The sequence below is a fragment of the Lissotriton helveticus genome, chromosome 6, assembly GCF_964261635.1.
Source record: "Lissotriton helveticus chromosome 6, aLisHel1.1, whole genome shotgun sequence".
NCBI lineage: Eukaryota > Metazoa > Chordata > Amphibia > Caudata > Salamandridae > Lissotriton > Lissotriton helveticus.
The window spans coordinates 457,772,821-457,799,573 of record NC_136067.1 but is presented as its reverse complement, the minus strand read 5'-3'; the positions used below and the strand labels follow the sequence as shown (position 1 = coordinate 457,799,573).

General features: G+C 44.6%; 1 protein-coding gene across 1 annotated transcript in view; it reads right to left on the bottom strand.

The window, feature by feature from the left end:
• Nucleotides 1-26,753, bottom strand: part of DLGAP2 (DLG associated protein 2) — a 1,782,978-nt gene that overhangs the window by 149,072 nt on the left and 1,607,153 nt on the right. The window contains exon 9 of the mRNA XM_078647907.1: nt 9,130-9,221. Within this exon, the coding sequence (XP_078504033.1) occupies nt 9,130-9,221 (92 nt within the window). The remainder of the gene's footprint in view (nt 1-9,129; nt 9,222-26,753) is intronic.

Below are 26,753 nucleotides of genomic sequence, written 5' to 3'. Positions count from 1 at the left end.
TCCTGATGGAGCAGTGAGAAAGGGACTCATGTCTGAGTATACCCTGCCACACCTATAGTGGCCAAAAACGATACAGAAAAGGGGGTGGTGATGAACAGAGTGTCTGAATAAGCAGACCACTCTTACCCAGTCCAAAGATCAGGGCTTGATCCATCACCGTTATTTATCTCACTGCCCCATCCCAGCTCAGAACCTGGCTATATGCAAATTAGTCTGTCCCTGGCCCAGTGCATCATGGGAACAGGGCAGACCAAACTACCAAGCCAATTCTTCACCAGAAAGGAGACAAGCTACCGGGGACCGGTTTCTGGCATTACAGCCTCTTCGGCCCGGCTTGCTTGAATCCTGATGGAGCTGTGAGAAAGGGACTCATGTCTGAGTATACCCTGCCACACCTATAGTGGCCAAAAACGATACAGAAAAGGGGGTGGTGATGAACAGAGTGTCTGAATTAAGCAGACCACTCTTACCCAGTCCAAAGATCAGGGCTTGATCCATCACCGTTATTTATCTCACTGCCCCATCCCAGCTCAGAACCTGGCTATATGCAAATTAGTCTGTCCCTGGCCCAGTGCATCATGGGAACAGGGCAGACCAAACTACCAAGCCAATTCTTCACCAGAAAGGAGACAAGCTACCGGGGACCGGTTTCTGGCATTACAGCCTCTTCGGCCCGGCTTGCTTGAATCCTGATGGAGCAGTGAGAAAGGGACTCATGTCTGAGTATACCCTGCCACACCTATAGTGGCCAAAAACGACACAGAAAAGGGGGTGGTGATGAACAGAGTGTCTGAATTAAGCAGACCACTCTTACCCAGTCCAAAGATCAGGGCTTGATCCATCACCGTTATTTATCTCACTGCCCCATCCCAGCTCAGAACCTGGCTATATGCAAATTAGTCTGTCCCTGGCCCAGTGCATCATGGGAACAGGGCAGACCAAACTACCAAGCCAATTCTTCACCAGAAAGGAGACAAGCTTCCGATCTAGCCCTGATCTCTTGACTGGGTGAGAGTACTCTGCTTAATTCAGAGACTTTGTCCATCACCACCCCTTGTTGTAAATAGTTTTGTCCACCCTAAGCGTGGAAGGGTATACTCAGATGTGAGTCCCTTGCTCATTGCACCATCAGGATTCAAGCAAGCCGGGCCGAAGACGGCTGAAATGCCAGAAACCGGTCCCCGGAAGCTTGTTTCCTTCCCAGTGTAAGAATTGGCTTTTGTAGTCTGGTCTGCCCTGTTCCCATGATGCACTGGGCCAGGGACAGACTAATTTGCATACAGCCAGGTTCTGAAACTGGGATGGTGCAATGAGCTAAAAAACGGTGTTGGATCTAGCCCTGATCTCTTGACTGGGTGAGAGTACTCTGCTTAATTCAGAGACTTTGTCCATCACCACCCCTTGTTGTAAATAGTTTTGTCCACCCTAAGCGTGGAAGGGTATACTCAGATGTGAGTCCCTTGCTCATTGCACCATCAGGATTCAAGCAAGCCAGGCCGAAGACGGCTGAAATGCCAGAAACCGGTCCCCGGAAGCTTGTTTCCTTCCCAGTGTAAGAATTGGCTTTTGTAGTCTGGTCTGCCCTGTTCCCATGATGCACTGGGCCAGGGACAGACTAATTTGCATACAGCCAGGTTCTGAAACTGGGATGGTGCAATGAGCTAAAAAACAGTGTTGGATCTAGCCCTGATCTCTTGACTGGGTGAGAGTACTCTGCTTAATTCAGAGACTTTGTCCATCACCACCCCTTGTTGTAAATAATTTTGTCCACCCTAAGCGTGGAAGGGTATACTCAGATGTGAGTCCCTTGCTCATTGCACCATCAGGATTCAAGCAAGCCGGGCCGAAGACGGCTGAAATGCCAGAAACCGGTCCCCGGAAGCTTGTTTCCTTCCCAGTGTAAGAATTGGCTTTTGTAGTCTGGTCTGCCCTGTTCCCATGATGCACTGGGCCAGGGACAGACTAATTTGCATACAGCCAGGTTCTGAAACTGGGATGGTGCAATGAGCTAAAAAACGGTGTTGGATCTAGCCCTGATCTCTTGACTGGGTGAGAGTACTCTGCTTAATTCAGAGACTTTGTCCATCACCACCCCTTGTTGTAAATAATTTTGTCCACCCTAAGCGTGGAAGGGTATACTCAGATGTGAGTCCCTTGCTCATTGCACCATCAGGATTCAAGCAAGCCGGGCCGAAGACGGCTGAAATGCCAGAAACCGGTCCCCGGAAGCTTGTTTCCTTCCCAGTGTAAGAATTGGCTTTTGTAGTCTGGTCTGCCCTGTTCCCATGATGCACTGGGCCAGGGACAGACTAATTTGCATACAGCCAGGTTCTGAAACTGGGATGGTGCAATGAGCTAAAAAACGGTGTTGGATCTAGCCCTGATCTCTTGACTGGGTGAGAGTACTCTGCTTAATTCAGAGACTTTGTCCATCACCACCCCTTGTTGTAAATAATTATGCTATAAATCACAACTTAGCACAAGTGTATTTTAGTTGGAAATATGTGGAAGATCAAAAATACGTGAAAGTAGTTGGCAAAAATTCCATATAAAGGCCATACTCAAATAGCCCTTCTCACCCAACAGATTGCAGCCAGTAACATATCAACAGAGACAATGTGTGCTGCATTGTCAACACATACACCCAGGAGAATACAGCAAATAGAAAGAATAGATAAGTGAGGTTCACATTCTTTGGGCAACCAGGGAGAGCATTAAGCAAAGCTACAGGTTAAACAGTACAATCATATATCATAGGCAATATTACACAGTGCATTTAGCTTAACCCTGGGCGTAGTGTGCGGAGTGGGGCTCCGCGGAGCTACGCGAAGTGGGCGCAAAACTACGCCCACCCGCGCACTCCGCGTAGCCCCACTGCGCGCCGCCCGCCTCCCTCCCGCCCTCCCTAAATATTTAAATAAAAGGATTGAAAGGTTTTAAAAACATTTACCTTGTCCGCCGCGTCCCCGGGGCTCCCTCTCCCGTCCCTGGATTCGCGCCGCCGCCATTTCGGATACTAATGCGCATGCGCGGGTGCCCGCGCATGCGCATTTCTCATGAGAAATGCGCATGCGCGGCCGCCCGCGCATGCGCATTAGTATCCGAAATGGCGGCGGCGCGAATCCAGGGACGGGAGAGGGAGCCCCGGGGACGCGGCGGACAAAGGTAAGTGTTTTTAAAACCTTTCTATCCTTTTATTTAAATATTTAGGGAGGGCGGGAGGGAGGCGGGTGGCGGCCGGCTACGCACCGTCTGCGGAGCGCGCGTAGTGCCGCCTGGCTACGACCGCTACGCAAAATGCGTAGGAGACGGCACTACGCGCACTCCGTGCACGGAGCGTAGCTGGCCGCCCAGGGTTAATTTAGCTGCTATCAGTTATGATACATGCCATGTCAGCATGCGTAAAACTACATACTGTATTGCATCTGTTGCTCCCTGACTCATTCCAAAACACATGTACACCAGCAGGTAGTATTTCACAATCTGCATTTTCTTATTTGTACTACATGTTTTGAAGCACTCATGATGTTCAAATGAACCATGTGGGAAAGTGCCCTTTTTGGCAGGGTCACCATTTGTTTTGGACTGGTGCTGCTGATTTATTGACTCTGTGCACTGGGACATTGATAATCCAGTCCCATTGCATGTTCTCTGATCTGTAACATTAGGTAAAACTAGCTAACTCCTAATTTAACTTTCCTATAAGGCGATAATACAGGATGCAGAAATACAACCATAGGATGGAAAATTAAATGTCACCTGTTGACTGCAGCACCCATCGTGCCATTCACTAGTTTGACAGGAAATACACGGGTTACAGTGTAACAGTGAAGCATGAATGCCACAGTTCAAACTCTAGTCTGACCTGTTAAAATAATTCTTTTTGACAGGTAAATCAAATTTGAAATAATAAAACATCAACCCATGTATGCCTTCTAACCCAGAATGCAGTGTGCATGGCATTTAATGTGGGATATGTAGAAAGTTAGGACCTGATTTAGATCCTAACAAATCTAGTCCCGTCGTCACTTTTCTGACGGTTTCACCATCCGCTTACTTGGTGGTACGCCCACTCTATTTAGTTGTTGGCGGATCTATGGATGATAGTTCGTCCAAGTGCCACCGTCTCCCTTTCAGAATTTTCCTCCCATGTCAGTGGCATTATAGGCAAAAGTAGCTGTTGGAGGGAGTCCAGCCAACATTACCCCAGGCCAATCATGATGTGCCTTTATGTCAAGGAACCTGTGCGGGGACACCTCCATCCTTGAGCTGGCAGAATCAAAGGAAATGAGTTAGAAACATACCTTTTTTTTGCTTTCAACTTCCGTTTCTGTCTTGTACCCCATTGTCCAGTTCCTTTCTCTGCTGCTACGACTTGACCATGACGCTAATCAACTCCGTTGTAGCTGGGATCTAAAGTAAGCTTCTGTTTCACTTGTTTTACTATGAATCATGTGTTAACATTTGTTTGGGCTCTAGTATTTTTACATTGCTCTTACATGCAATTTGTTTTGTATGTGTAATGCAGGGGTGTTCATAGTGCAACTTATCAAGGCAAAATGAACGCAAACATATATGTGTAGTGACACATCAATAAGTAGTACTTACCAGCCTCAAGTCCACCAGAGACTCAGTCCATCAGGAATCCACATCTAGGATAATGCTAGCACAAAGGAGAAATCTAAATAGGCTTGGTGCAAACCCACCGGCCCAGTGGCGACGGAGTACTGTTAATCAGCAGAGGAGTCCGCAGTATTGACGGAGGTGCGCCACTTAAGCAACAGTAAACAGTCCGTTGATGGGTGCAGGGGTTCAACCAGCCAACATCTATATATGGAGAGTGGGACTCCATCAGCTCGATGGAGCACTTGTAACCGCCACCATGGAGGGACGACGGGAATCCCGCCAAAATCTAAAAGCGGCTCCTAATGTTACCATGTATCTACAATGAGAAGGCCCTATGAGGAAAACTAGATTACATGATTGAATATTAATTCTGCTATCTTTAGTTGGGAACAACCTAGAAAACCAGATCAACCTCTAAATGTAATATTTGTTAAAAATCCAATCTAAAGATACAGTTATATTTTTAATAAACATTTTGGAAAAATGACACTTAGAATGTTCTTTTTTTCTTTGCCTGTAGCTTCTAGAGGCTAATTTGCACCAGCCTGCTAGTAGTTACCCTTTCAGTACTTGACCTTAATGAGGCTTGAAAACTGTTCCAATAACAGTAACAATGGCTTTGTGAGGTGTTTTTCTTCCACTTACAAGAAGACCAGACAGGCTTCAATGGGAGGGAAGCTACCCCTAACCCGTTTTGATTGACCAAAAAGGAGGAGGCTACTCACTTTAGTGGACGCACCGATAGGCGGACACACAGACTCAAGGGAGAAAATGTTTCCCCATCTTGGATTGTAGGAGGGTGGGATTGTTGGTACCAGAGTAAACAGGAACTGCTGAAAAAGTGGGTAGGGTTGCCCATGGGAAATTGTACCCCCATTGCTTGGGGGAGAGCCAGGATTCACTGCCCGCCCAGTAGCTCGAGCCAACCATAAATGTAAAACCACAAGGTACCCTCGTCAGAACACTTTCTGGACATGCAGAAGATCAGAAGAGAACTGGAATTGCTATCTGTGAACTGAGAGGAGCCCTGAAGTTGTCCTAAAGGACTGGACTTGCTTCATCTTGTAATCCAGACAAAGAATAGGACTCCAGGGATGATTTCCTTTGTAGCTACTGGAACAAAAGAAGCTGCAAGAGGTCTTTTTGCTGAAGTGACCTGTTGACCATTACCAACTGGACCTAGCCTGGATCTTGCTGTTGACCTCTATTAGAGTGAGTCCTGGCCCCAAAGTGCTGTCTCTGGGGGTCGTAGGAGCATTAGATGTGACTCGGAAGAGCTGCTCCCGTAACCTTGAAAAGTTGGGGTGCAATTTGTGGGACCTCACGGCATAGGTGTCCAATTTAGATATAAGTTTGTAAGATCCAGCTCATAGGCATGCTTTAAACACTCCGGCACATGAAACCAATGAATGCAGGCATCAGATGTTTCAGGTAAAAACTACCTAATAAAAGATCCAAGTGCCAACTTCATACATCTAGTTACGTGAGACTGGGTGAAAGCTGAAAAATATGGCTGACTGTGATGGAACATGAGTTGGATACAAAAAGTGTTTTAGGCTCGGTCAGCACGTACCTTTGGAGTTAGAAGAAATCTAAAGGAAAATGTCCTGAGAAGGTAGAAGTTCAGCAACACGAGGCTGCAGACGGTGTCCGAGGAGGAGGCATCATCATCCAGGAACTGCGGTTCAAAGTCGCAGTGACGATTTCCACATTCAACTTCTCTTTTTTGGAAGTTTAACTTCTCCAGCAGTACGAGGCTGGAGGGCCGACGAGGACTCCAAAATGCTGAGTGCCCCTTTTGCGAAGGACCGCTGAACAGGATTTGCTGCTGCGTAGGAGAATGTAGCAGGAGTTGGAATGAAGTCAGGCTGACCGATGAAGCACCTTGGGCAGACAGAGGAGCACGTTGGTTCCGGTACCCTCTCGGTTCTCAGAGCAGTTTTTAGTAAAAATGGTCTCTGTCCCAAGAATTAGAGTTTGGCTATCTGGCATCTTTAGCACCATTCACAAGAGTCCAGGACCATATAGGCACCACTTTGAGGGTTGGAATTTACTCAGGCTGGGTCCAGGTACTGGTTCAAGTTGGTTGGATCCTTCTCTGTCCCTGAGGCTCAGCTCAGGAGGCCAGCCAACTAGCCCTTGCAGTCACACTAGTAGTCTTGGGTTCAAGAAGTGGAACGGGGCTCAAGCAGCAGGGAAGGCCTCTGAGGGGGTCAAGAAAGACTTCAGGGAGCAAAACAGTCCTTCCAGGTGCAGCAAAGAAATCTTCTGAAGTATGCAGCAGGCCCTCCTTAAGTTCAGAAGGTGAACTGAACAGTGGGTCTGAGGGTCATATTTTTTTATTCCTGCTGTGCCTTCTTTGAAGAAGGAGAACTTTCTAGAGAATTCTCTTTGAAGGGCTTGAGGTTTCCTGCCTCTCCTGCTCTCACTCCAAGCTGGCTGCATGAACAATTCAGGGCTGACAAGTCTTTCGTGTGAAGGCAGGGCAACGTGGATTGATTTGCAAGTGGGGCTGTGCCCAGCTCCACACTCCCCGTCCTTCCAGTGATGGCCCATCCAAGAACATATAATAGTTCTATTGTGAGGCTATCTGGGAGGAATAGATGAGATCCAACTGCAACTTCACTAAGTCATGTGATCCAGGAACAACTTGCAGGCATCAAATAGTTAGGGCAGTACAATGCCACCTTTCTAAAAGTGGTATTTTCAAAATTGTAACTTCAAATCCAGGTTTACCATTAAAGAGAGTTTTAAATTACAATTTATCACACACCAAACACAAAATGTTTTACCTGTTCACAATCAAAGGTTAGCACTTATTAAATGTAATGAGGCAACCCAATGTTATTCTATGGGAGAGGTAGGCCTCACAGTAGTAAAAAATAAATGTAGGGGTTTGTCACTACCATGACATGTAAAACGCAAACGTTCATGACCCCCTTTTTAATTACAATGTACCCTGGCCTATGGTTTATCTAGGGCAACAGAGACCATTTGAATGAGGATGACGTGCACAGAATGCAATACTAACAGTAACTCGCAGGACTGTAATATAATTGGGTAAGCAGCAGAAAAGTATCTAATAAATTAAACATAGCTTTCTTGTTATTCTTTAAAGATATCATTCTCTAGCATTAGATTAAGAGTCATTGTTAAATTCTTTCTGGTTATTATTATTACAATTACAGACATAGAAGATTTTTAAACAGCTACTTTAACAAGGCAGCTCCACATATTAATTGCCCTAGATCTTCAGTTGCTCAACTCTTGACCTTCTGTTCAGAGTTAATAAATATTTAAGCAGTCTCTGGAAGCTAAAACAGACACATCCCATAGAGCTCTGGGGTGAATGAAAGGAAGTACACTGGTTGGGAGGACAGAGTCTCCATGATGGCTCCATTATGACAACTGTGGTGAATGAGATGAGATTCTGCTACATCTTATTTTACCATACACTTGATAGTCATTCAAATGCACTTCAGCACTAAAACTGTGGCTGTAGCATCTTCCACAACGTATTGAAGACGTGTAGTGTGTTCAGTGTATTAAAAAGCAATCTATGAAAAGTGACTTGAGTTATTAAGAAGCGTGGTGTGTTGCACACTTAACATATTTAACATTTGCCTACCCTGTGAACAGTTTTTTTTAAATAAGCACTTACTTTATTTGTAGCGATGTGAAATGAAAACTGCAATAAGCATTGATGCAGTTCAACTTTATAAATGTTGCAACCTTTTGCCTAATTCACAATGTTTGTGCTTACATAAGCACAATGTACATGCATAAATAAAAATCTGTGGGACAGAAATGTCCTGATAACAATTCCGAGAATCAGGCTCAGCAGACATTCTACCAACAGGCTGTGCAATGCTCTTGTGGACAATTGTAACTTTGTAGATTACCCTGTGCTTCACAGCTGCAGTTATTTATAGGTAAAGGACATTCCTTGCCGGTTAGTCAGAAAAAAGGTTGAACACCCAAATACATTTAGGTTGGTGGGTAATTCCAAACGTTATGCATATTTTGTCCCACACTGGAAAGGTACGCCTGCAAAAGTCAGGTTTAAATACATTTGAAGTTTTGGGGAACCATTTTTCCTATTTCTACCACATGAATATTCTACTGAGGTATGTATGCATCTTGTCTTCAGTACCTGTCAGGGATCTACAATATATGTAGATTTCCATAGCCTTCTCACTAGAATGATGGGAATTTCATAAAATTAGTCGATCTCCATCCATTATAGTCTAAACGCTATGATGTGTTTGGATTCACAAATTTTATATGTTTGTGCCCCATAATTTTGTATGAATATTTCAGTTAATAATAGAAATACTTCTTCTTTTTCTCAATCATGCATTATGGGTTCTCTTCACAATTGTACTTATTTACAACAAACACATACATTGTTTTGATATTGAGTTTGAATATTTTTACAATATTTATTATCATCAATAAATATCTGTTGCTACCACTCAGAACTACCAATGAAACCTCACTTACCAAATTCTGTTGACACAACCAGTAAAACTGCTGGAACTTCTGAGACATAAGAAGCTGGCCACTTCCCACTGCACTGCGGATTTTACCTAGAACTGAACAGATGAAAATGTTTTGTCAACCTGGAGACTTTATATTTTGGCAATACAAATCTGTTCAATCATTTGATATTAGGAAAGATCATTATTATGATTGATCAATCGGTTTATTTTAAATGCAATTCAGGCTATACTGAGGTTCAACAAAATACAACAGTAAAGCATGTAACATTGAAACAGAAAAATAATTGTTATGGAAAAGATATTGTAAAGCAGAAGGTATTGCAGTGGACCTAGATTATTCCGAAACTGTATATGCCCCTAGAGTCCAGAATGAACAACTTTCAGACTTCAGGAGATTTCAAGAATATACACGATACCTCACTTCATTGCCCCCTCCACCCAAAACTGGACGAATCTCTAGTGGCAGGATATCATTGGGGACTTTAGGGGACTGGATCTAAGGTACTCCAACACAGACTACACATAGTGCAATGCTATTTCCTGAAAACATCTTACAGCCATCATAGACACCTAAACCACCCAGTAAAAGATCAAATGTGATCGATTCAAAACAACGGATAGATTGTATATTTTTCTGTTTGTTAGGTTAGTTGGGTAGCCTTTGTGGATTTTTGATTAGTGTAATATTGTTAATATTGTAATTGTGTTTCAGGAATCTAAGCGTTTTAATCAATAAATTAACCCTATGTGCCAAAACTCATGTAAGTGATAGCTGCAGGCCTAATGAAAGCAATCCAGAAGAGATTTAATTCCTCAACATAGCAGATCGTCAAATAAGCAATTCATGAAATGTGTTGTTGGGCAGATCATGAGTTCATTGTATTGTACTTACAGTCAGTTGGAAATGGGCTACAGTACACTTCTCAAATATTGTCCATTGGTGGGGGACCACCCTTCTCTCATATCATTCTAAATGTATGCATCGACCCATTGACAGAGATTTTGCCCGGTGCTATCAAGGAAAATGTGCCACATGGTATAATACTGCCCCTGGTGGCTAGGAGGTGTGTGACTACAACTTGGAACACTGAAATGATCTAACAAATTCCTTGCAAGATTGTTGGAAGAGAGATAGCAGGAACCAGCATTTAAGTCCATGGTTCTGGCAAGAAAACAGTGGATGTGGGGATGAGGCTTTAGAACTTTTGCTTAATGAAGATAATGCTCCAGTCGGATGTAGTGCATGAAATAACCTTGATTGGCTATGAAGAGGCACATGGCCATTAGCAGTAATAAGCAAAGATTATATCATCCACTTGGATCATATAACGAAATTCAGTAATTTCGGCCGTAACAGACTGGTTTAGGCTACCTACATCTGGCCCTTAGAGTCTTAATGTAACATTGAGGACATTTGTACAAGAAAGATCAGCAAAGGTGACACACTTGAGGAGTGTGTTCTCATTTAAGTTTGCTTAGTACAACAATATAAACTGGTGCTTATGTGCTCCAAAGAAATAATTGGTTCAGTCATGGCCAAGGCCTATCCAGCTACATAAAATATTTCTGAGGTGTGGATATTCTACGCAAACAATTCTCCGTTGCTGAGAAGTGTATTGAAAAAACAAACTTGTTGAAAAAAGGGGTTTATTGAACATAGAGCAAATGGAAATAATACATTTATATAATAAATAGAAATATATTTTGATGTATTTGCATACTAGCATACTACCTTTTCTTCCTATGGCGCAGATCTAATTATCATTCATGGCCTTGCATTTACATTACTATATGGTATGGACTTCAAAATATACTGCACTTTCTAATCTACTATCTTAGGGCCTGATTTGATATTGGTGGGACCCGTACCAACAAGTCGTTGGTGGCAAGCCCACTGACAAAGAGGTGTGAGAAAGTGGCTCTATATATACTGGACCAAAGTAAGGTACAGTGTGTATAGAGTCACCAGTCTCCAGAGGTATGGCAGAGGTTAAAGTTAGATATAACCTTACTCTCTAAAGTGGTGGCTTGGTCGAGCAGTAAGGCTGTATCAGAGGACAGTGTAAAGCATTTGTTGTACACACTCAGTCAGCAAATGATCTCACACACTCAAGAACTGAACTCTAGGCCAATTGTTTTTATATCAAAAGATATAGTTGTTTTATTTCTTGAACCAACAGGTATCAAAATATACTTTTCTCAATATGAGTGACTTTAGGTAATTACTTTGTAAAAAGGTAATAGACTTGGTAAGTACAATAGCTACAGTGGTTGCAATAGGCAACACAATTTCAAACTGAATTTAACATTGAACTCAATTGGGTTTTCTACATAAATGCAATAGATTACTTTATGGATTACTTTTCTAACCACAGGAATGGATCCTGGATTCAGTCCTGGGACATAAGCTGTAAACATTTAAGTAAACGCGTTTTGGTTACAGTGGTGATTTTGAAAGAATATAAATGTATTTTCAAAGTTGACAAAAACTTTTCAGTCAAAACCAAGCAATGTTATCCTATGGGAGGAAATTCAAGTCACCGGTAAAGTAGGTTCCCGTTACTTTGGTAATACAGTACTGGACCCCTAGGTTCAACACTGGGACCTCTACCTAAGACAGGTAAGTAATTACGTTTTGGTAGTTGGTACGATTTTTAAAGAATATTTGTAGTTTGCAAAAATCGACACTTAGAAGAAATTTCACAGAAAAACAGTCAATGGTTTCCTATGGAAGAACATTCACGTTACTGGTAAGTATAGTTATATGACTTTTTCGGTTCAATACTGGGCTAAAAGGCACAGTACTGGGTTCTCTCCGGATCACAGCTGAGTAATTCGAAATTCGTTATTCGGCTGATTTTAGATGAATATTTTAAAGTTTCAAAACTCCACACGTAGAAGAAATTTCAAGTAAAACCAGTCAATGTTAACCTATGGAAGGAAACTGAGTTATCGGCTTTTAGGTAAGTACTCGAGTGGTGGAGTTAAGGTTCTGGGTATAGACTCAGGGGTCTCCCAGGGTCAGAAAGGTACAGTAGTTACACCCTCAGTGGCACAGGGGCAGCCGGGTGCAGAGAGAATAGGCCCAATGCAATCCAATGGAGGGTAGGAGGCATTTGGTTGGTGGCTGCAAGCAAGCTGGCCACACGGCTGTGGGACCTGAGCTCCTGGTCACTTACTCAGGGCAAGTTTGGAAGTAGAGTAGGGTAGTAGTAGCACTTCCAGCAGCACTCGGGCAGCTGGGAGCAGGGTGCTTTTGAGCCGTCGGACGCTCAATGTTATCCAATGGGAAAGTTAAAAATTGAACAAAGGCTGCAGGCTCGGGGACGGAGATTCTTCAGGTGCGACCACCACTTCGAGAGGTAAGTTGGGATCTTGGAGAAGAGGTAGGTACCCCAGAGGAAGGCACAGGGGGCAGGGGTGTCTTTTGCCTTCGGGAAATCTTAAGCTCAGCTGGTCGCGGTTGGAGGGGTCCCTGGTTCTGAGGCTGCAAGCGTCGTCTGGTTCGTCGAGGAGGGTCTTTGGGCACTGGACTTCGGGTCCCAGTCACCGGGGGACGTCCTTGTGGTCTTGGTTCACTCAGGCATAGCCCGGGCTCGGCGGGTGCAGAGTGGGCTGGATTCGCGGTTCCTGGCTGGAACCAGGGGTATTGCTGTTTGAGCAGAACCACTGCTTGTGGGAGTCCCAGTCTTTTGGAATGTTCAAGACAGGCAGGTCCTCCGGGGTTTACAAGGTTGCTGTCTGCAGGAGACGCCGGAGTTTCGCAGGAGCAGGGTCAAGGATCAACAGGCCTGTAGTGTTCTGGGGCTAAGTCAGTGGGTGTCATCCTTTGTTAGCAGCTGCACGGCAGGTCTTCTTGTTTCTTGTTCTTCCTCTTGTTTCAGTCGGAATCTGAGGAAGGAAGGTTCAGTGTGCCCCTAAATACTAAATTTAGGGGCGTTACAAGTAGGGCAAGGGCAGGGACCACTGGATCCCTGTCCTGGGGAGGGTGCCTCCCCTAGCCTGCTCCTCTCCTGTGGGAGGGGGGCAGGAGCCTAGCTGTGATTGAGCAGCGCTCCCCATCTTCAAGATGGCTGAAGTCCGGAATTATGCTTCACCACGCCTCTCCCACCTGAGGGGTTGGGTTGGCATAGGCTGGCACACCCCCCTTTCCTCACTTAGGGTTTCCCGCCATTCTTCCCGCCAGAGTGGGGGTCAGAACCAGTGGGGGCCAGTTGTTGAGTACAGCAAGTGGCCTGGAGAAGCTCACAAAGGCGGTATGCCGTTGAAGCTTCCCCTGCCCATCCAGGGGGAGGAGGCTTGGCACCTCGTTCCAGGATGTGCATTGTTTCAGGCCCCGAGACTGGCAGGCTCTCGACCAAGGGGGTCCAGAAACATGTCTGGTGGTGGCAGCCTCAGTAGCCACACAGTCAGGACACTGGGAGTTGGTTAGGTTTCAGGGGGCATCTCTAAGATGCCCTCTGTTGTGCATTTTACATTAAATCCCACATTGGCATCAGTGCGGGTTTAATGTGCTTGGAAGTTTAATATCAAACTTCTAAGTCTTCAGTGAAGCCATCATGGTGCTGTGGAGTTCGTAATGACAACCTCCCAGCACCATATACTCTTAATGGCAGCACTGCACTTACAGTGCCCAGGAATGGCCCTGGGTACTGTAGGGGCACAGGGCTTATGCACCTGTGCCCACACCACTGGCATAGGGCACCCAGCTAGAGGGGTGACTGATGGATGCCAGGCCAGTGAGCTTTGTGGGCATGGCACACAGGGATGTGTGCCATGTTGACTCTCTGTTTAGTTCTGTACTTAGACACTCAGCCTGCAAAGCTAGTGTGTGGGTGTCAGGGTACAGGGCCCCTAAGGGTGGCACAATAAGTGCTGCAGACCTTAGGGGTCTAGTCTGGTCACCATGCCCTGGGTACCTAGGGTACCATTTACTAGGGGCTGACAGGTGGCCAGAGATTAAATTACAAAAAAGGAACCAGGGGTGGACAATATTTTACGGGGTCCAAAGTATTCGTCCAATCAACTTATAAACAACTTAATACTTAGTTCCCCAGGCTAGAAAGAGGTGAGAGAACAAACACGGAGTGTATGGAGCTAAGGGAGCGTGTCAGTCAGTCAGGGAACAAGGTCTTCCCTTGTTGGAACTAGGGGACCTCACACACCCAGACGGGAGCCTAGGTGTCATGCTTCATCATCGGTCTCCTGCTCCTCGTCAGACTGGCGCTGCAATGTCTGACGGGCGCCGCAGGTGCTCTTTGATGGAGATCTTTTGTTCCAGCCAGTTTTTGCGTGAGGGTGAGGGGTCTGGTGTAAGTGTAGTCGTGAGTGAAAAGGTGAGGTTTAAAAGAAGGTAAGTCAGTCCACAATGAACTTTATTTGGGGTGGCTGACTCCCTAGTTTAAAAGGGTGGGAGGGGAGAAAGGGACTGTTTAGGCTACAGTGAACTTACTCAACCCTCTAAAAAGGTCGACATGTTTCATGCCAATGTGGCAATTCTTCAGGACCTCAAGTGGGTACTACACAGTGAAAAATGAAAAATAAATAAAGTATCTAAATACAACCTCAATGGGTCAATCTGGAAGCAAGCCAACAGCTGTTCCGCGCTACCGGCAGGAGCGCTCCGTGGTGTGGGTAGGTTTTCCGCCCTGGCAGCTCTTCGTCTCAGGTACTTTACCACTTGAACTGCCCCACGTGAACAGACTGCGGGGCCCTTTAGGGTTGTTCCTAGGGTTCCCCTCCAGAGCAAGACCTGCTGGCTTGCTTCCAGATTGACCCATTGAGGTTGTATTTAGATACTTTATTTATTTTTCATTTTTCACTGTGTAGTACCCACTTGAGGTCCTGAAGAATTGCCACATTGGCATGAAACATGTCGACCTTTTTAGAGGGTTGAGTAAGTTTACTGTAGCCTAAACAGTCCCTTTCTCCCCTCCCACCCTTTTAAACTAGGGAGTCAGCCACCCCAAATAAAGTTCATTGTGGACTGACTTACCTTCTTTTAAACCTCACCTTTTCACTCACGACTACACTTACACCAGACCCCTCACCCTCACGCAAAAACTGGCTGGAACAAAAGATCTCCATCAAAGAGCGCCTACGGCGCCCGTCAGACATTGCAGCGCCAGTCTGACGAGGAGCAGGAGACCGATGATGAAGCATGACACCTAGGCTCCCGTCTGGGTGTGTGAGGTCCCCTAGTTCCAACAAGGGAACACCTTGTTCCCTGACTGACTGACACGCTCCCTTAGCTCCATACACTCCGTGTTTGTTCTCTCACCTCTTTCTAGCCTGGGGAACTAAGTATCAAGTTGTTTATAAGGTGGCCAGAGATGCCAATTTGGTTTTAGTTTAAACACAGTTTTAGGGAAGGAACACAGGCCCTGGGAACCTGGTTGGCAGGAGCCCAGGGCACACTCAGTCAAAACATGCAAGCAAGTCAGCAAGTCAGCAATTCAGCAAAAAGTGGAGGCATACCTATACAAGAAAGATTGCACTTTCGCACCCCCCAAACGAAAGGTGATGAGACTAACCTTGCCCTAGGGAGTCTTCATTGTCTAAGTGGAAGAACCTGTAAAGTCCATCTGCATTGGCATGGGCAGTCCCTGGTCGGTGTTCCACTTCAAAGTCCATTCCCTGTAGGGAGATGGACCATCTTAGTAGTTTGGGATTTTCCCCGTTTCATTTGTATTAGCCATCTGAGAGGTCTGTGGTCAGTTTGAACCAGGAAGTGAGTTTCATAATGGTTAACGGAAATCATCTACTGCTCAACACCTCAAAAACGGAATTCCTGCTCATCTCCCCCCCCCCTGGGAATCACATTCCCAAGTTAGACCTCTGGCTGAGCCACCTAACTGCTTTCAACTGTACGCCTCTTATCGTAAACGCAGCCAAGTCTCTCTGTATCACTATAGACAAGCACCTGAACATGAAAAGTCACATCAGCAATGTATGTAAAGGAGCCAACCACTTGATGAGAACTCTAAGAAATATCAAACCTTTCCTTCCCCCAAATGATTTCAAGCAAGTGTTTAAAGCGCTTGTCTTGCTGAGGCTAGACTATGGCAGTGCTACCCGCTGTGGCCTTCCCAAATACGTTCTGGCTCCACTAAGGGCTGCACTCATCTCAGCTGCTAGACTGGTTATGGATTCTAAGCGAAAAGATCATATATAACCAGTCCTTAAATCCCTCAATTGGCTGCCCTTCAAAGCACAAATTCAATTAAAGATTGCTGTTCTCTCTCACAAAGCCCTTCAACTAAATACTCCTACGTACCTTGCAGAAAAACTTACTTTATCCTGTGGAGTAAGGGCCTCAAGAAGTGCCTCCACCCTCCTCCTGAAACCTCGTATCCTTAAGAAAAAGAGAAGTTGCCGCCCCTAAAATGTGGAACTCTCTCCCACCGGAAATTCACAGAATCTTCTCATTGACAGCGTTCAAATTGGAAGCAAAAAGATTCCTAATGAACAAATTCATACCCTAATAGGGTTAGTCGCAAAGGCCCGTTGACAGTTCTCCTGCTGACTTTGTTCTTGTTTTGTTACAGCTCCCCTCCTGAACATTGTGTTTCACCCTTGTTTACCCCCTACATTTGTTTTATTGTATTACCCTACTATTTGTATTCTATAATGTATTGTCTTTCCCTCCCGTACTCTTCTGGATATTGCCTCTGATATTTGTTGTCTTCCTCCCTTCATATTGTAAAGCGTTCTGTTATCCCTCGGGATCTTGTTCGCACTATAAAAATCTTTATAGATATAAATATAAATAGAAAAATATAAATATAAGTAGGGCCTCAACTTCTTCAGGGACCAAACCACAGCAAAGGCCTCCCTCTCAATGGCACTCCAACGCTGCTCTCTGGGGAGTAGCCTCCTGCTTATAAAAGCAACAGGTTAGTCTTGGCCTTCTTCATTGATCTGGGATAGGACCGCTCCTATCCTTAGCTCAGAGGCATCAGTCTGCACTATGAACTGCTTGGATTAATCTGGTGCTTTTAAAATTGGTGCTGAGCACATTGCTTTTTTTAGGGTGTCAAAAGCCTTTTGGTAGCTAACAGTCCAGTTTCTTGGGCATTTTTCTGGAAGTGATTTCTGTGAGGGGAGTCACAATAGACCCATATCCCTTCACAAACCTCCTGTAGTACCCAGTCAAGCCAAGGAATGCCCTGACTTGGGTCTGGGTTGTTGGAGCTGCCCATTCCATGATACTCTGGATCTTGGGCTGTAAGGGTTGTACCTGGCCTCCACTAACAAGGTGGCCCAAGTACACCACAGTGCCCTGCCCTATCTGGCATTTGGATGCCTTGATAGTTAGACCTGCAGACTGCAGGCCTTGTAAAACCTTCCCAAGGTTAACCAGGTCATCCGGCCATGTGGAGCAGAAGACAGCAATATCATCAAGATAAGCTGCACTAAAGGACTCCAGCCCAGTCAGGACGTGATTCACCAACCTCTGGAAGGTGACAGGGGCATTCTTTAACCCAAAAGGCATTACAGTAAACTGATAGTGCCCATCAGGTGTGGATAATGCTGTTTTCTCTTTTGCTCCTGGGGCCATGCCATTCTGCCAGTACCCTGCAGTTAAGTCAAAGGTACTGAGAAATTTGGCTTCCCCCAATTTGTCTATCAATTCATCTACTCTTGGAATGGGGTGAGCATCTGCCTTGGTGACAGAGTTGAGCCCTCTATAGTCCACACATAACCTCATCTCTCTCTTTCCACCCTGTGGATGAGGCTTGGGGACCAGAACCACTGGGCTAGACCAGGGGCTCTCAGAGGGTTCAATAACCCCTAACTCCAGCATCTTGCTGACTTCAGCTTTGATGCTTTCCTTGACTTGGTCTGATTGTCGATAGATCTTGTTTTTGACAGGGTTACTGTCACCAGTGTCTACATCCTGGGTACACCAGTTGGTCAGACCAGGGGTCAGGGAAAAGAGACTAGCATACTGCTGCAAGACTTGCTTGCAGTCAGTCTGCTGTTGGGCAGAGAGGGTGTCTGAAAAGACTACTCCATCCACTGACCCATCTTTTGGGCTGTAGGAGAGAAGATCTAAAATCCTGTTGCGTTGGCAGTCAGAATCGTATCCATACCATTGCCATTGCAGCGGTGCCTGCGCAGTGATTGCAATGTCCTTTTCCGACTGCGTTTTCATGGGTGTCCGACCGCCATGAAAAGGCGCACAGAAACAGACTTTGGGGGCCCCCTGCTAATTGGCCCCGTGGGCAAATATACTGCATTGCACACACCAGTGCACTGTGTGTCAGGCACCAGATGGTGCCTGGCACACGGTGCGTGGTTATTCAAAAACTGCTCTTTTCCAAGGCCGTGGAGGTAATGTTGCCCTCGCTAGCAGAAAAAATCGATTTGCAAGTGACACAATGGCAGTCCTATTATAATTGCCCAGTGGGACCACCAACTGATTGTCGGGCAGTCTCCTGTCCACTGCAATTGTGGTCAATGGTCCTATAAACCACCATTGTCGTAAGGGCCATAGATTTTATGGAGCATTCGCATTAAAGGGAAATTAGATTACGCTAGTGACAAATACTTTAAAATGCAAAGCCAAAGCGAAAAATTGTGAGACTGAAATACTCCTTTGGACTGAAGCAAGCCGTCTTTGAACATGTCTCAAGCCAATGCTAAAGGTTCTAATGGATAACGCCAATGGCATAAGCAGGCTCTCCCAAAGATGAAAAGCACCATAAAACATAAGTAGAATACACTATCTTTTCATGAATGGCAGACGTGCCCTCCATGTAAAACCTAAAAATGATACAAGAAGTATGAGTGATGTTAATAATCACAACTGTTTGTTGGTAGGCTGCTTTCCAGATACTAGCTGTGTCTGACATCCCCCTCCCCAGATCTCGCCTCATCTCATCTCATAGACTTAACCTTCTGTCAGTTCCATATATTGATGGGCTAGGTTTACCAAAGTAAATTCTAAATTGTCTGTGACTGTCATTGCTCTATGTAGTATGCAAATGACATGCAACAATTTCCTAGTATATTTTCAACATTAAACGCACTTAGTGATACATTCATACATTTTCAACATGCTGTGGCACTGCATGTTATTCATAAACACATTTCCTAAGTTTTACACTTGCCAGAGAAAGAGCATTTGAAAGTGGAATTTATTTTAGATGCACTGGGGCCTGTTCACCAAATGCATTTTGCAGGACATTTAATAGTACTACAGTAGTATTAATAATTCACTGCAAAATGGTGTTCACTAACCTACATGAGGAGATCCACTTGTCTATCTCTCCACTCTTTTGTCTTTTATCTGTGATCTCCGCCCGATGGGGGATCTGTATACATGTACATATATGTTTTAGTAGGGAATGTGTTAGGGACTTAAGGAGTTGGGTTTCTTTACAATTAAATTAAAGGGTAGGCAGGATTTTAGGGAGGCACATGTACCCACCCTAAAAAAAGTAAGCTCATTTGTGAATGTCTATAGTCACTACAGCCAAAACAACCCAAAACAGTCATAAATGTTCTCCAGCTGAGAGTTGTAATAAGTCAATGCAATGATGACTTGGAAGATTAGGTTGGGGTATATATAGCAAGGTTGATACAAATATGTAACATATTTATAGGTTGCTACCACTCAGTGCACTGTCTCTTTTTGGGAAATCAACATGAACAGTGCCAAAGTAGCCGTAGAGATGGTTTGTAACACAAGATTGGATGAAGATATTTCTCACGCATTTCTGCGCACTTTGACTTGTCTCATCTATCAAGGATGTATTGTTGAACTATTGAAGAAAGGGAGGAGATATCGAACTACCAAATTGGAGATCTCATTGAAATATTTACTGCAAAAGGTAGTGAAATGAAAGAAACAAATCGTTGGAGCACTAATGGAAATAGAGGGATTCAAGGAAAACTTGAACCACTTCATTGTAAATGCCTTCCTGGATGGAAAAGTATCATACCGGATGATTGTGAAATCAGTGCATGTTTAGGCAGTATAAAAAGAAAAGTAGGAACATTTTATATGTACAATCGCTAGCAAAAACCAAATAAACGAGGTCATTTGCAGAATCAAGTCATCCTGCGTTTGTCTAAAATTTTTTCTTAATGAACAATAAAAGTGATGGATGGTACTTAGGATCTCACTCCAATATGCAACAGCACTAACAGCAGGCTGTCCTGAAAGTTATCACACATGTTTAATTTTTAACAAGGCAAGGTCCACAATCAGACATAATTGATAACTCAGGGAAATAAGAAACTTAAGAGAAAATCAAATTGTATTGGTAACAGGGCCCTTAGTGGGCGTCTGCCTGCCTCAAATAAACAAATCCCGATGAAATCTGAAACACACGTGATCAACACATCAGATACAGAAATACACTTGTACAGAATCGCAAATAGGTAACAAACTTAAAATGTGTTGTGATTCAAATGTAATGATGATTTATGTCTGGAAGTAAAAAGAATGAAGTTTGCTGATTTGTTGAATATGAGTTCAAGTTCAAAACTTTATTCGAATTGAAATCACAATTCATAAAAGTATACAGATAAAAATCACAATTAAAATACATTTTTCCATACTAGATTAAACATTACTAAGATTTGATTTCTTACGGTTAAAAAAAGTTAAAAAAGAATAAAAACAGTTGAATCAGTTAAAGTGCATAGTAGTTAGAAGGGCTTAACTAACTCTTATTGTTCCATGGCGATGGTCCTTCTCACTCTTAAAATTGTATTCAAAAGGAGGCTCACTGTACTGATAGTAAGACAGTCATCTAAGGACCTAAGTTTATTACAGGCATCTCTTGCTTTCCTTAGGCCCCAAGTTAACAGAAGAGGTTTTAAAATTTGTCGTCTGGAATGTTATGTTATGTTATGTTATTTTGTGTCTTTTATAGCGCTCGGCTACTCATAAGAGTGTCCCGGCGCTTTATTGACAACCTAAAAAGACAAACACAACAGAGTAAAAAAAGGCAGAGTCAACAGAACACAAGAGTCTAAGAAGAAAAAAGCCAAGTTTTCAGGCCCTTCCTAAAAGACAAGAGATTTGAATGGCTATATAAAGTGCAGAAAAGAGTACAGTGTATATTTGATTGAAATGATTTGTCATCACAAGGACACCGCCTTTTTACTCTCGCCCAATCATTGCAGGTCGGGAATGATACGAGTCTATAGAAGGATTCCAGGCGAAAGTATGTCAGGAGCCTACGATGCTGTAGAGGGTGATCTATTGCGAGATACAACTGGATGCCCCTCTTAGATGTCACTTCATCATGGCTCATGACAGATTTTTTGGTCCTTTCACCCTTCCACCTTTGCGATTCCAAATGTTCCAGCAGCATCTTTTTGAGCATAGATCGCAAGAGCGATTCCAATGAGGCTGGGTCAGTAAAATATTCAGGATGACCAATCTCACTGACAAAGTTCTTAATGTAAGTAAGCCATTTGATGTTTTTCAACCCATCACAGGTTAAGCAATCCTTTATGATAGATCTGTTCAGTTCTATAGCAGGGTTGGTCCAGACGTTGTGCCAAAGTAAAACTGGGGCAAGTTTTATAATGTCTGTGATGAAAATAAGAGCAACTTCGGCATGTAATACATATATAGGAGTACTCCTAGGTGTAGCAGTTATAAATCGGAGGAACCTATTCTCGATTCGCTGAATCGCCTCCACTTGCTGCCAGCCCCAGATGCCAGCCCCATAGGTCCCAATAGCCACACATTTCGATTTGAATATTTGAAGGAGCTCTTTAACTGGCCTATTTCCTATTTTTTTTGCAAAGCTCATTAGAGCACCAACTGCTCTATTAAATGCCACGGCCCTTGCATTCACAGCAGACTTCCAGGTGCCTTGCCTATCGAAGTGAACTCCCAAATAACAAAAGATATCGGCTAACTCCACCTTCCTTTCGTTTAAAACGATTGGGCATGGTGATCTATGTTTGTTTTGGCCACATGACATAGTGAACGTCTTCGAGACGTTTACACGTAGCCCTCTAGTGTTCATGAAGTTAGTGAAGGTCTGTACGGCTTTCTGGAGACCCACCTTAGTCTGTGAGAGGAGAGCCGCATCGTCGGCATAAAGTAAGATGGGGATGGGTTTGCCGTTGATTACAGGGTAATCATAATACTGTTGTGTTAAGCAAGAACCCACCCCATTAATATATAGGTTAAATAGCAGGGGAGCCAAGATGCAGCCCTGCCTTACCCCTCTGTTAAGCTGAAAGAGCTCTGTGCATTCCCCCCTCTGACCGTATCTAACTCGCGCACCTGCCTCCACATAGAGTTCTCTGATGTAGTCTATTATTTTATTGTCCAGCCCGATATCCCTCAGAGTCTGCCAGAGATTGTCATGCAGAAAGCAATCAAATGCAGAGCTGAGGTCCACATAGGTCACATACAAATTTGATTTCCTTGCATGTATATATTTCGAGATGATTAGGGAGAGGTTTAGCCCCTGCTCAATTGTCCCCCGCCCACCCCTGAACCCATACTGAAAAGGTGATAACACTTCCTGTCCCTCCAACCAGTCCTGAATACGAGCAAGAATGACCCTGCCTGCCATCTTCATAAAGCCATCTAACAAGGAGATGGGCCGATAGCAGGCAGGATCATTCCTGTCCCCCTTTTTGAATATCGGGACCAAAATTGCCTCCTTCCATGTTGGGATAAAGTCTCTATTGGCCATGCAATTCAGGACTCTGGCGAGTAGAGGAGCCCACAGGTCTGGATACATTTTAAAAACATCAATAGGGACAGAGTCTGGTCCTGGTGCTTTCGAGGCTGAACTTTCCCTTAGAGCTTTATATACCTCCTCTAGTTTGAATTGAATATCTAGGGGGAACGGGGAATCCACAACTTCCTTAGTTATTGCTGTTTCGGAGGAAAGTACAGGCAGAACTATAGTGCCATACAGGGCTTGAAAGTGGAATACCCACTCCTGAGCCGTGATGGCATTGTCTAGATGAGGGCCTTGGTCGTCTTGATAAAAAGGAGCATTTACAGCCTTCCAGAAGGCAACAGTGTCCTTTTGTGTTGCCGCTGCATGGAGGGCTTCCCAGGCTTCGACTTTTAGATCTTTCTTTCATCTAATCAAAGCGGCATGGTACTTACGCCTTGCCCTTTGGATCTGTACTCTGTCTAGTGGGGTAGCATGCAATGCATTTTTGAGTTCCCGCAATGCCCTGGAGCAATTTGGGTCAAACCACCCTGGCGTTCTCTTAACTATATTATGCGAATTTCTAGTCAGAAGGTGTTTGATTAAACAACAAATTTTATTAAAGGAGACCAGGACTTGTTCTTCATCCTCTTCTAAAGTCAAGCACTTAGTGATTTCCCTAAGGGAAGTAGTCACTAAGTTTTTTTGGAAACTCTCTGGTATTACCTTCTCCCATTTAATGCAGAATCCGTTACGCTGACCAAGAATAGGATTATAGTCATAATTACATTGAGTAAAAAGGGGCCGCATATCCAGATTTAGCTTAAAATTAACTGAGATGGGGTAATGGTCACTAATGCCACTTGTAAGTGTCTCCCAATTATTAACTAATGGAGCATAGCGTGACGAGAGTAAGGTAAAATCAATAATTGACTTTGCCCCTCTTGCATTAAATGTAGGTGCAAATGTTTTAGGCACTGAACAAGCCTCATTATTAAATGCCATAGAATGGTCCACCACTAAATTATTGAGCAAGTCCCCTAGTTTTGTATGGGCAAAGTGGCTTGTTGCTCCTGTAGTTCCATCTTCCCAACCGCACACTCCCTGTTGGCTCCTTGAACATATTGGACAATTAAAGTCCCCTACCCACATGAGGGCCAAATCCCCTGGGCAGCTATCTACGATCGTGTTAAGGGTACTAGAAAATGTCTTAAATGTGGTTTCCACTTGTGCTATCGGGATATTATTGTAGAAGTTAATGATAGCTAAATTTTCCAGAGATCCCCAGGATACCCTTAATATCTGATAGTATGGGGAATCCAAGAAGCTCCCTAGGACCGTGGGACCTGAACAGATAGAAAGATACATAGACAGCCCTCCCTTATGTCTACCCATTTTGGTGGGAACTGCCGGAGTAAAAAAAGTTTTAAATCCCAACAGATGGGATTGCTCCCTAGCCCATGTTTCCTGGAGAGCTATAATTGAGTGGGTCATAGTTATTGATCGCCAAGATGCATCATTAATTTTTGTGGCCAAGCCCGCTATGTTCCACGTTATTATGCTGCCAGGAACTTCAATATTTGTTGGGGGTGTTACAACCGTAGGTATCACAGGGGCTGGTTCCATTATGTCACAGGGCATAATCCCAGGCAGATTATCTAGCTGGGGAAGTAGCGTTATTTCTTCCCCAGGTGCTTGTATTTCAAGGTGAGGGACTATCACAGGGCAGGATTCTGGCATAGTCTTGGTATGTACAGGAGCCAGAATATAACTTTGGGCAGTCAAATTATCTTCTTTGCCTTTTGTCCTGTAAATTGATGACATATTAGCAGGGGGCCCCAACCGTCATTCGCAGTCATCCAAGCCTGAGAGTGCTTCAAATCTATTAGTGAGCTCGAAGGGGGTAAATGGTAACAAGTGGTCCATTCCCCTGACTCCTTGTGAATGGACCAACCCCCTGTAGTTATTTCCATGTCCCCTGTATGGAACGGTGTTCCACCCATATACATTTTTTGGCATCATGGGATTGGGAGCCTGCCACATGTATTGGTTATTAAATGTTATGGGAGGATTATTCCATAGGCCAGAAGGGACCCCTAAAGACATTAAGGGAGTTGTCTGAGATCTTGGATAGAAATAGGTTAGGTCACAGGGAGCAATGGTTGTACCATTGGTCCTTGGCATCCAATTTAGGATGTGTTTGACCGCACCTGGATCTCTAAAATTTATAATTATGAGATCACCCTCTATGTCTTTCTCTCTACTCCCCAACCAGGAAAGTCGCCGTACATGGACAATCTCACCATTGATGTTACATGGGAGCGGTCTGTGCTGGCTAAGCCAATGCATGGCTTTGTTTTTTAGTTGACTAAAGCCTTCCTTCCTACCATCTTGTAAGATGGGGACGCCCGTGAGTACAACCACATAGGGGACCGCGTCAGGTGGTAATTCGACTTGGCGGCGGCCCCTATGGTTTCCTGGTCTATCTGGATGTGCCCTCCCCCCTGGCTCGTACTTATTTCCTCCAAGAGGTATACTAGCCCCCTTTGGAAATTCCTTAGGGATATGTGGGGCGAGTTGATGGGCTGCCTTGGGTAGATTTGCCCCTTGGTGTTTGCGGCTCACAGGGTTGCTAGATGGATTTGCATCCTTTCGGATTGCGGGGGTAGAGGTTGGGACTGCGGCTGCGGGGGGTAGGGCTGGCTTAGTTGAATCTTTCGTCAGACTTGCTTTGTTGGTAATAGCCGTTTCTAAGTCCCCCAGCTGTTGCTCCAACCTCTTCTGCCTCTCCAGTATGGGAGATGTAAACGACTTAAGTAAATGTTCAATGCTGTTGAGGGAGACAGAGGACAATTGTTCCTTGGTCGTACAGTACCTGGTAGATGTTGGACCAGGACTGGATACACTCAGTGTGGGGGTATTTATGGATGATATTATTTCATGTGAAACCTCCTGGTCTGGATCGGGAAGTAATATAGCCTTTGTAGTAAGCGTAGATGTATCGTTAGCCTTTTTTCCCTTCCCAAAGTCAGTATGGCTGATCTTAACTCATTGTGTAACACCTCCCCTCCTCCTTCTCTTGTTTGGAGGCGGTCCAAAGACATTAACGGCTTCTCGTTTCCCCGCTTTATTTTTAAAATTCCCCACTACTGCTCGGGGAGTATCGGGTATAATTTCTATAGCTGTGTTAATGTCGCTAGTGGTTGAAGGGTTATTTTGTTCCACACTGTTAAAGGCAGTCGAAGAAAGGGGCGTATCTCGCAGGAGCATAGGAATACCCTGTGTAGATAACGGGTCCTCGTTTCCAAATATCAGACCTACACCCGCTGGATTCATCTGGGATGATATGCCCACAGAGGATCTGATTTTAATAGCTTCAATCGAGCGACGACGCTCTGCCCTGCGTTCAGCCAGTGAGCAATCCCTTTCCATATCGGGGGGAGGTTTTCTGAAGTAATTATCCAAAGGACCTTTGCTATTTCCCGCTACTTCAGCAAGCATAATTTTTTCGGGGTTAGCAGCCATGAGTTCTAATAAAATCAGTGTTAGTGATATATTACTGAGCTAATAAAATAGGACTTTATTGAAAGTGGCAAAAAAAAGACAAATACTATACGTAAATGCAGTATAGGCAAATGACAAGGGTGCTCAATATCAAGGAGGGGGCAAACTTACAAGATAAAATAATGGGATTTAAACAATGAAAGAGAATGGGCCCAGCCCAGCCTCACTCAGCCATCGAACGGCCACAAAACGGCCTGCCCTTTGCCCGGGCTTCGCCCGGCGTCCCGCGACACGGAGGGCAGAGTCAGCTAAATACGCCTCCTGGCGCTTTAGCCGCGTTGATTAGGCGCGCCGCCGCTGAGGCTGCCGGGAGATGTAGTCCCGGGGCGGCGGCAACGCTGGTGGTGGTGCCCGTTGACCCCTGGCGGTGGCGGCTGCTAGGTAAGCCCCCTAGAAATGCTGGTTACAGACT